This window comes from Chaetodon trifascialis, chromosome 9 (genome assembly GCF_039877785.1).
Source record: "Chaetodon trifascialis isolate fChaTrf1 chromosome 9, fChaTrf1.hap1, whole genome shotgun sequence".
Classification (NCBI taxonomy): domain Eukaryota; kingdom Metazoa; phylum Chordata; class Actinopteri; order Chaetodontiformes; family Chaetodontidae; genus Chaetodon; species Chaetodon trifascialis.
The window spans coordinates 21,874,386-21,888,127 of record NC_092064.1 but is presented as its reverse complement, the minus strand read 5'-3'; the positions used below and the strand labels follow the sequence as shown (position 1 = coordinate 21,888,127).

At 41.0% G+C, this 13,742-nt stretch overlaps 1 protein-coding gene across 2 annotated transcripts in view; it reads left to right on the top strand.

Annotated features, from left to right (window-relative positions):
- Nucleotides 1–4,641: 4,641 nt before the first annotated feature.
- The window catches only part of cadm1b (cell adhesion molecule 1b), a 139,905-nt gene continuing 130,804 nt past the window's right edge, over nt 4,642–13,742 (top strand). The window contains exon 1 of one of the 2 annotated variants that reach the window (XM_070969942.1): nt 4,642–4,781. In XM_070969942.1, the coding sequence (XP_070826043.1) occupies nt 4,706–4,781 (76 nt within the window). In that variant the 5' untranslated portion in view covers nt 4,642–4,705. The remainder of the gene's footprint in view (nt 4,782–13,742) is intronic. The other variant, XM_070969943.1, reaches the window with a different exon arrangement.

Below are 13,742 nucleotides of genomic sequence, written 5' to 3'. Positions count from 1 at the left end.
TAAATCTCGGGCAGGTTGAGTCCCTGAACAGCACCCCTGGGACTTTAGGATTTACCTCCGGGTGACTGCTGCTGACATGGGCTCAAACCCATGTACTGTAGGTCTTCAGAATGAAATGGTCTCTATAAAAAAACCACTTGTCCCACAAACCAATTTGGTAGATGTGTCTAATCATTCATCTGGATTTTAGAAGATACATGCTGTGTTTATTGGATTTTTTCTGCCTAATTAATATGCAAATGTGTCCTAATCCTTATGCGATTTAATGCTACATATTTGGAAGACGTGCTGCAATGTCCTCAAACTGACTGAATCAGATAAACTGTTTGCATCTGTTTTAGTGCTCTGAAGCACCATGCAATCTATATTTTCAGTATCATATCCCTGGTTAAAAGTCTGTTGTTTTGCTGCATTCTTTGACGGCTAAACATGGTGTGTAAAAACAACAACAACATATGGTTCCATATAGGTTTATTGATATGGTCATACTACTGGTATTTCATTATTGATTTCACTCTCAATCCAATTTGAAAAATTATAGGCATGGTGTTCTTCATTAACAGCAGGTAGCCACCAGCCGTTTGGCTCCCAGCAGGCATAGTCATGGACAGTTTAATGCTAATGACCCTGGCTCTATTATGCTGTTTAGTCTACTGTATATAAGATAGGTATTTTCAACCAGGCATTCCAGCTGTGCTAATAATGGCAGTAAAGCATAGCTAGCTATACATCTGCGGTTGCCATGGCAGCTTTGATATATGTCTTTTTCATTTGTATGCTTTTGTACTAGTTTGAAGAAAGTACACCGAACATGTGCTGCTAATTTTTTAATTAAAGCTCATAGAGGTGGTTCTTCACTGTGATGACGAGTGTGTCTCTACTACCCACAATCATGATATTCAAAAACAGTTCAAATAGACAGATAAAGGTAATAGATACATGGTTAGGTAAGCAGCTCAAAATACTGGAATGGATAAACATTTGAATTAGTTAGCTCAAAGCAATGGATGAATAGTTAGCTTAGTTAAATTAATGAAAAACAACTAGAACTATGCATGTTTAATGGATAAATGGTTGAAATAGTAATGAATAAGTGGTTTTTGGCAGATAACAATGAATTCAACTGATCACATTTTTAGACGATTGGTGCTGCTGAGTTAATCGGAGTGCGTACGATCTGTGGCGCACATCAGACAGATAAGATGACCTATATATGTAGGATTAGATGGACCTCTTGAAGCAGGCAGAAAGGTGGAAGTGGGTCAATACCATCCTTTCAAGCTCTGAAAAGGGTTGAAGTGGCCAAAAAAATGCAGAGTGCCACTCTGAGTCTTTCAGAGCTCAGACTTATATGAATGGGAGGACTGGAACAATATTTCTCTTCCATACGTATTGATAAAGGACCACTCTGGCCCATCCAGCCAGCTTTACATACACTACACCCTGACAAATTTATTACCATTAAGCCTCTGTAAGGTGCCATGTGACTCATGATTTATTACATTCACCTACTATACTGTATGTCTGTGGGCTTGGTAGGTGCAAAATTGCCTGTACGTGCATTGGCTGATAAAATGTGTAGCATGTGTCTAACCATTAAGTATTTGCATGTTTTAGGTGAATGATGGAGATTTTAAAAACACTGGATAAACAGACAGACAGAATACAGTATGTCTTTGTGCAGGTTTGTTTGCTTTCTTTCGCAAACAAGTGAGCTGAATTGACCACAAAACACCCTCTAATTGTTATGTATTAATGGCAAATAATGAACTCAGTGTAACTAAATTATTAAATGATCAGAAAATAGGTTGAGAAAATATTCCAAAGCATCAAGATACTATTCTCTTACAGCTTGTAGCAAATACAGGATTTCCTTTCTGAAAAACATATATAAATGTAATTCACAGGCAGTTTCTACATGTATGTAAGTGTGACAAAAAAAGAAGCTGGAAACCAATTGAGCGCACATGTTTCATCCCTCCGAGGCATAAAGAATTGATGACCTGTGGTGATATATTTGGAATATCATTTCCTGTAATAATTTGCTATTGGGGGGGGGGGGGCGGAAATGTGCAGTAGTACCATTGTACTTTATAAATGCTGTTTGGCTAAAATATGTTTAAAAAAAGTGAACAAGGCTTTGGAGTATACATGGACAGGAGTTCAAGGGAGGCTTGCAAACACACACACATGCACACACACACACACACACACACACTCACACACACACAGACACAGACACACACACACACACACACACACACACACACACACACACACACACACACACACACACACATGATTATAGTTTATTACTCTGCTCTGGTTTCTATCCTGCTACTGTACATTACATACATCCACACATGAAAATATGTACATGTTATGTGTGGTAAATTGAGTTTTACATACCTCTGCATGCTCACTGATGTGGTCCCAGCATGAGAAAAACTACTTTTCATTTCAATAAGCCTTGTTCTTGCTCAGCCATTGGGGGTCACTTACAAGGGTCTGATTCAATTATTCTTCCGTTCACAACAGGAGGAAAACATTTTCATGGTGAATGGTTTGCTTAAATAGATTACCATCTCAAATAATTCAATTTCCGTTAATTTGATTGATTTCATACCAAAGGGGGGGTGGGGGGGTGTCTTAATTTAAAACCATTGCATTTCTAATCAAACATTAAGTGAGAAAGAGGCCTGGGTGAAAATCTTTTATTTCCATTTTCCCCACTAATTTGAATATAAAATGCTGATGGCTGCCCCATTAAATGGCACCACCAGTATTCAGTGTGTGACCAGCTCATATACTAAATAAACTGCTTAACTGTATGCGAGCTGCATGACCACTCCTCACAGATTGAGCACACATAAGCACAAACTACCATACACTGACATACTGAGAATCTATGACTGGGCATTACTACAGAGGATCCAGATGAAGCAGTTCAGTCATCTGATCCATTCCCATCCATTATTCATCCCGCTCGGGGAGACAGAGATGCTGGGCTTCTCTTCTCAGAGAGACCCAGGAACCCCATCTATTCTCATGAGCAAAGGAAATGCCATGCAGTATAGTGCAGTGAATCACCAGGGAGAGAAAACAAAAGTTGGGAGTGTGAGTGCACAAGAACTGAAATTAAGCGTACTGGAAATCAAATTATTACAGATCCAAGTTACAAATGTGAAAAACAGGAATACAAAATGTGGAAACATAACTTATTGAGTGCACTGCATCTCCACCAGGTGCTGACTGATGTCCAGCAATGCTGCTGGAAAATAAAGCAGCCTGGCTGGTGCTGTGAGGAGAAAACACCTTGTGGAGACATTGTGTGAGTGGCAGGCAGAACTGGCAAGCTGCCACAGATAATAACATCTGAAATAAATTTGATGTGTGGAATTCAATCTGTAGTGATAGGGACGGCTGCAGCATTAGAGTGAAGCTCTAAATGCTATCTACTCATCCATGGAATGAGGACTGACACGCAGGCTCAGAGAATAGATTGTGCAATTAGCAGCCTTTGTGCTGTTTTGACACAATGAAAAAGGGAAATGAGATTCAACGTTGTCATGCACGGTTCTCTGTGGCTCTATGATTCCCATAAGATATTCCAAATGTACTTCTTCAGGTGAGAATAAGTTTGTGGATTCGTGTGTGTGCGTGCGCGTGTATTAGGTGTGTGAGGGGGCGGGTGGGTTGAAACATTACCAGATATAATAAAGCCCACACAGAGAGAGAAAGAGAGAGTTCACTTGGTCACACTTATTAATAATCTCTAGTATTTCATTTCCATTCAAGCAGTGTGATTTCAAAATGTGAAACTCTGATGTGATTTTTTTTTTCCAATCGTGAGGAGCATGCCACCTCTCCAGCACCAAGTGTCAACCGCAATTATAAAGTGTAATGCACCATTCAAGGAAAAGGGGGCGCTCTTCGAGTAGGCATTGAACAAAGAGGCTGGAGACACGGAGTTTCGCCAAACTTTACAGATCGTTCCTTTAATTAAACACAGCTTTGCATGTGCTTGAACACCAACGTGAAGCCGCAAAGCCTCAGTGGATGCATTTCAACTCAGCAAGTTACAGCTTGACTTAAATTATGTTGATATAAAGTAAAACAAAACAAAACAAAGCATTATTTCTTCATACACAGTGCGTTTGACAATCAAACAGCAGTTTACACCGTTGTTGCTCTGACTGCTGTGCACAATAATCATAAACTAAATGCAGTTTTAGTTCAGTATTACTGAGCTTCGGTGCAGCCAGTTGAGTATAAGTTGGTCTCAGACGCATGAACAGACTATAACCGTAAAAGAAAATTACTATAATATTCCTGTAAGTGTCTGGTTCTCGGTGGTGGGCTTATGGTTAGCTCACCTTGCTCCATTGTTTTTTACACTTCTCATGGCACCACGGTAATATTCCCTCAATGTTCCTGCTGGGATTTGCAGCGTGTCCCTCAGGTTTAGCTGCAATCTTCGCGGACTGTATTACTGTTTTTATTTTATTTCTTTAAATCTCCTAATGTATCACTGTAATATTCAAATGTTATTTTATAGGCCTAGATGTCAATGCAACATAATGCAGCCCAATATGATAGCAGGCTCCCTGCTTGAGCCCTCCCTCCGCCTCTCATGTGTCTACATTTTCATCCCATGGCCGTCTCTAGGTGATTTAGCGCCGCCAGTCTCAAGCAGGTGTCCAACATGGCGATCACGGGGAGCGGATCTCTCGCTATTTCTCTCTCTGTTTTCGTGATTTCGGCGGCGTTTCTTCCCAAAGGTAAGTTTTGGGGGTCTTGTGCGTGTGTGAGTCTGCGATGCGGAATTACCACTTCCACAGCTAAAGCCGGAGGAGTACCGGGGAGAAGTTGTGGTGCGTTTGCGCGCTAGATGCGCACAAGCTTCCCGTTAAATCTCAGCATCACTTTCTATAGCTTTGACTCCAACATATCCGCGATGTTTCTGGAGAGCGTTGCGCTACTTATCTCTTGATTTTAGCGCTGATTGATAGGGTGTTGTCCTTGGCTGTTGTAGCCTTTTGCAATCGGCTTCAGAGGACTGCTGGAAAAAGTATTGTTAGTGCTGCACAATTGCAAAGGCGGAGAGAAAGTGTCACCGGTGGTAATTGAGTGAAATGGTTGGACAGTATTTAGAGCTATAGGGCAAGTTGAAGACAATGCTCAGTGAAATGTGCCTCTTCATTTGATACTGTGACCGATTCTCCGGCCCCGAGAGAACACGGCTCACACGCACTTGTATCCTTTAGCCGTACCGCATAAACCTTCACAGTCCCAACTCATCCCCACTGTCTTCAAATCTAAGTGTGCGCTTCAGGTGCGCTTTGGAGAAAAACACGCATTGCAGCTCTAGTCTCGCACAGTGTCCTCTGGCCGCACAACTGCAGCTTCTGACACCAGTGTGTGTGTGTTCCGGTCCGCAGTCTTCATCTCTCCTCCTGTCAGTGAGGCTGGAGATGAAAATCTACCCGTTGGGCATTACGGCGTGAACAAGGGGCGCCTGAAATGTGCACGACCATTGCAGTCCCCAGTCCGATCATTTCCCCGTTATTCCACCGCGGTTGCATCAGAGTTGCATGCGTCAGTGTTTTTTTTTTTTTTTTTTTCCTGGAAAACGTATCCGCTGACAATATTGACGCATGCGAAGCGGTTAAAATGTCAGTTTGCAGCCGCTTGAAATCCCTCCCAGCTGGTTGGATGGACATGTTGTTGTGCTGTCAATCCCCGGGTTGTTGAAATTGCAAGCAACAGTTGCGATGACAGGTTTCCACTTGAAGACGGCTCCAGCGACTTCTTAGTGGTTTAATTCCTGTTTCAAATGGTGCCATTAGTGGCTGCTTGCTGTACAATAGTAGTATCTGCATCACCCATCAACAGGTCTGCAGAAACTCATCAAAGCGTGTGTATGTGTGTGTGTGTGTTGAGATTGACAACCTGCTCCCAAAATGAGGTTAGGCTACTAGTAACAGGGATTGTTTCTTTCCACTGTTTTCTTTTCTTTTACAGCTCACTGCTTACGAGGCTTTCATTTCACAGTTGTTGAATTTATTATGGTTTGCACTGAATAGCAGTTGAATGACATTTACAGCATTGTCTAGCGGCTCCTTGTCACATTAATTTAATTAACCTCTCAGTTAAATAAAATAATGCATCATGAATGTGCAGTAACCTCGAGCTCAATATGCCGAGGGTTGCAGCATCAGGAAACGGAAGCCTCTCTTGTTTCAGGTAAAACCCCCAAGCCCGAGATGCTCTGATTGACCTCAGGCTTTCCATTTGTTTGATTGTCTTTGTGCCAGCCGCTGGGAGCAAAACAGGGCTCAAGCTCTTGCTTCGTGAAGTGCTGACAGTCTGCTTTTTGACAGCTTCCAATTTTTCTTTGTTAATAATCCAGAATCAGTGGATTTGAACTTTCTCTGTATCCGGTGGGAGGACAATAATCCCACTAACTGGATTGCTGCTTGACGCGATAGGTGTTCAGTTTATTGTAAAGATAAGGAAAGAGAGCTAATTAAAGAAAGACTGAGAGAGAGAGAGAGAGAGCTGATCCAGGACATCATAAAAGAAACTTGTTCTTAGTGTGTACAGAGTGACTCATGAAGCTAAAGAGCTGCCTCCGCTGAGCATCCTGTTATGAAACGCTCAGATTTTGCATTTTAACAAAGAATCTGTTTAGCAGTATTTCTCCCCATGCGTCTCCTGGGGCTCGGCCTGTTGTAGCATATCAGATGGTCGAATTTCAGAAGGTTGCATAATCCTGCTTATTGCCATCTTAAAGTCATTCGTCAGGGCTGAGTGATGGTGAAGTGGATCAATAGGAGCTGTCATGAAGCCTCAAGGCGCCGCTGAAGGACGGGATCACCGGGAAACAAAAGGAAACATACAGCTGTTACGGTGCTCGTCGTTGCCAGTTGGCACGTGACACACTGAGTAATAGAAGATGTCCGTCTCCTGCTGCTTATGGTGGGTTTGGCTTCAAAACAGATACTGCTGAAGTCTGCGAGCGGCGTGCTGGTCTGCCCTCAATTTGTGTTTGCTTACAGTGTGTGTGTGTGTGTGTGTGTGTGTGTGTGTGTGTGTGTGTGTGTTCTGTAGGCTGGAAATGTTTTATTTCCTCATGTTTTCACACAAGTGTTGATCTCCTGGGGTCAGTGGTGCACACTGGGGCCTACAGGAAGTACATTCATACCTGTGTACGCATACTAGGGCCACTGATAGTAGAAGAATTCAGATCTAAGCTGGAGTATAATTACTAATACAACACTGTAAAAATGTAATAAAACAGAAAAATATACTCATTGTATCAAAAGATAAAGTATCTATTCTGCAGAGAAATGCTCCCTGTGAGTGTCGTATTATTATACAGTAAATATTTTACTGGGTTATTTTTATATGCATTGACAGTAAGCAGTGTTTTATTGTTATAGTTATACAGCTGCTTCATATAGAGTCTGGTAATTAAATCTATAAAAATGCAACATTTCTTTATTGGTCCGTCATTGGTTTTCTGCGCAAAGTGTTATTCTGCAAAATTAGTAGAAACTGCAGCCGTCAAATAGATGTAGTGGAGTAAAAGGGAAAATATTTGTCTCTCAAATGTAGTGAAGTAGATGAATAAAGTGACATGAAACTGAAATACTCAAGTGCAGGTACGCCAAAATTGTACTACAGTACAGCACTTTAGTAAATGTACTTAGTCATAGCACACTCCACCACCTAACTGATGATTCCTTTTATTATAGATCATTATAGATTCTCCATTAATTGATTCGTTGTCTGATCATAGAATGTCAAAAGACAATAAAACATTTCATAAAGCTGAGTTTTTCCCAGATCAGCAGTTCACTGTCACGCAGGATAACGAAAAGCAGCAAATCCCCACAAGCGAGAAGCCGAAGCCAGAGAATGTTTGGCATTTTTACTCGAAAAATGACTCAAACAATTGATCAGCTATTTCAGCTCCACTCAGAACCACACGCAGCACATCAGTGCTATCTCTGTAGCAAACTGAAGTGGCCTTCTCTTCTGCTCTCTGTATAAAATAGCACTTAAACAGTACCGTGTTTCAGGATACATTTAATACCGCACTTAATGGCCCATTGATATGTGCCCGCTTGTGAAGTATTTCATCGCCTGTACATTGAAATCAGCACAGTACATCATTTGTAAGAATAATAAACTCTTCTATTTAAAGAAATAGAATTTATTGCTCATTAAATTTACATTAAACTCTGCCTAATAAGCGTCACTCTAATTGCTAGATAATGCATGGCACTACTTTATGTGGTGGCAGCTAATCATACAGTTGAAAAGGGAGGGGCTGGAAGAGAATTGGCAGCTGATGCATGGAAGGAATTTAGCCACTCGTATCTGATGCTGCAAAGAAAGTGATGTGGGCTTTGCTGTTATCATTTCACCGAGGACATCACACCTCCAGGCTGTTTTTCTACTCTTGAGGTTTGTTGCTGTGTATCCTTCTGAGGGCACAAGGTCTCACCTGTAAATCGAATGTATTTAAACCATTATTACCTTGTCTGAGCGTGGCGGTATGTGACTATGCGTCCACGATCAAACTTCACACTGGCTTTGAGATGCCTCGTACAATGGATCTGTCAGATGAGGGTCCTTGCGGCTCGGAGTGAATAGGCAGATTTCATTTTGGTTTGTCCTTCTGAGTCGGAGGTTGTAGCAAGTCAGCCTGTTTACACTCAAAGAAGTTGGTTATGGAGGTCAAAGTTGGGATTAAAAAAAAATGAAAATCTCTTTCACTCCTTACATTCTTTTCAGTCTCTGAAAGACTCCAATCTCTCCTTAAATACATCACCTTGGGTGCTGGGTACGAGGGTTTTTGCCCACATACTTTATAGTGGGACCTTCAAGTAAATACCGTATCTGGTTGTTTTGTCAAGGTCACCGGAGTGCTGCTGTAGATGTACTACTGTATCACTTCGAGTCATGTAATAAATATATAAAGGAAAGAAACTGGGGACATTTTTATGTGAGGGATTTGGACTGCAGTGTCAAACTGAATGACGAACTGAGGACGATCAAAAATCTGTCCGTCTGTCTGCATTGAAATGTAGTAAACAGTCAATTAGGAGACACAGACAGATGACAGGTCCTTTCATGATGGTGGGGACAGAAGCTTCCATTCATGACTGTGCTGTGGTAATGAGGAGGAGAGCTGATGTCTCCGCTTATGAATATGACATTGTTCTCTGTGTTCCCTGGATCTGAGGGACCTCACTCTATTGGCTGCGATGCTTGGGCGGTGACAATCAGGTCCACAATGGAAAAAAAAAAAAAAAAAAAGGAAATGCAATGTTTTTGTTTTTAAAAGGGCACAGAGTGCACATTAGCATGGGTGATGGAGCAATTACAAGCCACCATTAAGGCCGTGGAGCCGTCAAAGCACACTACTTTCTAAATGAGGAACTCCATTGGGAAGATATCCTCCATAACCTGCGCCATACCATAATTCACACAAAGATTGATACAAATGAGGATCCAGTTCAGTATAAATGGCTAAAAGCCTTCCTCTCCTTCGCCCTCTGTGTCTTTCCTGCAGCGGGGTTGGGGGAGGTGTTGCAGATCATCCTCCATCTGACCATTCATCTGTCTCTCACGCATAACAACACAGATGCCAGTAATTGTGCTTTTACTAAGGCTGGATGAGATTCAAATATTGATACCTTTAAACCTTCCCTAAATTTTACAACAGCGTGCTGCATTGCCAAATAAATCTGACATTAAGTTGTACAGGGACGGGAGGGAGAATCCATCTGCTGTGTGCCATCACTGCTGCGTGGTCTCCTGCCACGTTACAATTTCTCTGAGTGTTTTTGCGAATGTGGAATAAGACACTTATTAGCAAACTGGTGCCCGGTGGATAAACGCTAATGATGATTCTTTTATTTTTCCTCTAGTACCACCTTCAGTTTGACATAGTCTCTATTGAAATATCTTGACAACTATTGGGTGGGTTGCAATGATATTTGGTAACTTTGGCTATCCCTTAACTTTTCACCTCGCGCCGCCATCAGGACAAATCTTTAATTTGTCCAATACTTTATGACCAAATACCAAGGAAATTAACCTTTAACCTCAGCTGGACTTTGTGTTTAATGTTAATTAGCAATTGTTAGCATGCTAACAAATAGGGGGTGTGCCATGTCATATTCTTCATGATAGTACCAGTCTAATTTTTAACATGTTAAGGTGCGGAACAACATGAGCATTTAGCTCAAAGGCTGAGCAAGCTGCCAGCGTGGCTGCAGACTGTTAGTCTTGTTTGCGTGTCGCCATGAGTTTTTCCCACAGCACCATTTTGTAATTTATGAGATCACAATAAAAACTGGCATTTTTATGTATGTCCATCATTACTTTGTCATGTAGTACAAACTCAGTGATGCTAATAAATTGTGATAAGTGCCTCTTTGAGTGACAGTAATGACAGGGACATCTTTTCTACTTGGTATATGTTATTTTTCTATACTGATTAATAATAGTGTGTCACTGTTCTGACATGTCCTATAGCTATAGTTGGATTTCTCTGTTATCACTGATCAGATATTCATTAATTTAACTTAATATTGCACTGATTGGGCTCTGCAGCCTTTGTTCACTTGTTGTATTTTCTCAGAAGTTGGGAATGACTCCCACATTTTCTAAAATTAACACTGATCGGCCCAAAGGGGCGCTGTGCATAATTTGTTCACTCATCCATGTGTCATATGCAATATCTGAGCCACCAATAATCTGATGCTCAACAATATTAGTAATAATATATTTCACCAGAGCATTACAGTGTTCAAGATTACAGTTTGCACCAAAGGGGAACCACAATTACAGCCCAAAAGTAGTGATTTGATCTGCTTTCTTGCTGCTGTTTTGTTTTTCTTTAACATATAACAAAGCATCCAAAGATACATTCAGATATAAAATCTGTGGATGATATTTTTGAGAAACTGTCCTGTCTTTAGTTCAGTCACAGCAAAAGAGAAATGCGACAAAAAGAGAACCTTGAGAGTGGATGAGTCTCAGACCCGAACTCACAACATTACAACTAAATAACCGTTGATCAATGTGGAGGAGAGAGGACTCTTTCTGAGAAAGAAGACTGAATCTCTAATCAATAAATTCAGTTATCGAGCTCCCACTAATCCACTGCTTGAATTGGAATGGAAAAGCTTCCTGTGCCCAAAACAGCAGCTGCTCAGTGTTTTGCTTTGTGCTTGACCAATGAGAAGGCATGCCATTACGTAGTTTCTTGTTTCAGTCACCTTTAGAAATATTGAGTTGAAGGGCTGTTAGGGCCTTGGCCAGCACGTGCCTCCCTTTGGACCAGTCCTAACTACTATGTCCACTGTGGTTTGATGGCAGGCCATTCACTTCTATGGAAATCTGAAGCTGAGAGCTGTTCTCTGTCTGGCAGAGCTCATTTGCTGCCTTGCATCTGAGACAACAGTGGAGGAGCAGAACCTCTCTGTCTCCTCTCTGGGCTTGTTTGGACAGATCTGAGCCTGATAAAATAACCACTGTGCACCTAGAGTCCCCTGTAAGCAGCTGCACACAGGTGGAAGTAATGCAACACCGCTGGAGAAAATCAAAAATACGTATACTCTGTACAAGTCAGTGCCAACAGAATGCAAACCCTGCACTCATCAATAAATCCTAGATTGCTAATAGAAATGCAGTGTGGTGCTGATGCCGTACTTTACTCTGAGAAAAGAGTAAAAATGTAAAATAAATATATAAATAACTCTCCCACATTCTTGCTTATATGCAGTGAATATAAGGACAGGTACCATGCTCTCTTAACAGCATCCCCTGGAATCAGTCCGCTCCTTTCTTGTTGGAGTGCTGTTTGCAAATGCATTTATGCAGACTGAATGAAATATTATTCCCTTACACAGCAGGATAGAGCCAGACTTGGGGACAACATTAGAATAGCCCAGTCCTTCCAAGTTTCTATGTTTCCATTCAGCAGTGCCTCCATCGCACCCTAATGTTTCTCTAATTTTATTTGAGCAATACACTCAGGGATGCCAGCTGGAAAAAACAAACAAGTCTTAAAGAAACAACATTAAATACACTGAAGGAGCAGAAGAATAGAACCTCCCATATTATGTATTCAGGAAATAGCCATGAAATAAATTCTATCCGCCTCACAAAAATGTCGGAACAACTCTGCAAAACCCAAAGATTCTCAGTTTACAATGATATAAAACAGAGAAGAGCTGCAAATCCTCACAACTGAGAAGCTTGAAACAGAGAATGTTTGGCACTTGAAAAATGGCTTAAATGATAAATTGATTATCAAAATTTTTGGCAATGATTGTTGTTGTTGCTTGACTAATCGGTTAATCAGCTAATCATTTTAGCACTGCTGCTGCTCTAGGTGTCTATGTACTTGATTTTATGGTCTATTTGGTGATTTTGCTTTATGATGGTGCTGAGGTGGACTGCATTACATTGATCAGTATTTCAAATTAATTTCCGTGTGCGGAGAAGCAAATATATCAGAAATGCCTTTTAATTGGTGCAACCCAATATGGCAACACCAGAAATTGTGGTATTGGATGAGTAGTTCAACATTTTTAAACATATCGTCCTAAAATGTGGTGTATCTCTGTTGGAGAGTACCAGTGACAGGCGTACAGGACCTTGGTCCTTGGTGGTTAACATTCCTCAATACCCTCATTTCTGTTGGCTAAGTTAGCAAATGGAGCCTATTATGTTAGCTTAGCATAAAGACTGGAAACAGTGGAAAACACCTTTTCTTGCTTGGTTCAAAGGTAAAAAAAAAAAAAAAAATCCTCCTGTCAGCATCTCTAAAGCTCAGTAATTGATAAGAGTGATTGATATGTCATGTCTTATTTGTTTGTTCTTGCAATGTGTTACATGGTGAGGTACAAAGATACTGGTATACGGACTCTGTTGCTTTTGGACTGAGCTAGGCTAGCTGAGTTAGCCAGCTGCTGGTTATAGCTTCATATTTAATGTTCAGATACGAGAGTGATTCATCTAACTGTCAGCGTATCACTGACACTACAAGAGTGTAAGTTCCACAGAAGTACATTCATATTTATTACAGGATTGTTGTTGGATCAGTGGAATTACAAAATCGAAACAGCAGTTTGGTTTTGGAAACACTGGCATTTTATAGATTAATTCACTCTAGGTAGTGCCTAATGTACTAAGTGGATTGCTTGGAAGATAATTTGGCAGGAAGGTGTGTGCATTCTCAAACACTCACTTTTTTAAAGTTGTACTTGGCAATGTTGTTGTAGTAGTAGTCTTTAGTAAGACTAAGAATGTCAAAGAAAAAACAACCGATAGAGGATTTACAGTCGATGCAGAACTTCCTCTCAAGGTGAATCATCACAACATTTTGATGCTGTTTACACAGAGGAGAGCTGTTGTCTGACAGGTTGGTGCTGTCTGCCTTGGGGGCATCATGCTCTTGAGTTATCAGCGTGACAATAGACCCATCTTAATTACTCTCAGATAAAGCACTATAATCTGTCATTGTCAGGCTGATCAAGACTGCACAAACCAAGCACTAAGACTCATTCACCCAAACCAGAATCCTATTGATTACTTCTCATACTTGAGTCATTGCACTGTGGAGAGACATGGGAGGCAATAGAGCTAATGGAAGGGGGAAGCTCAAAGTCACATTGTTTACATCTAAGATGACAGGTAAATGTATTTGAAAGGAA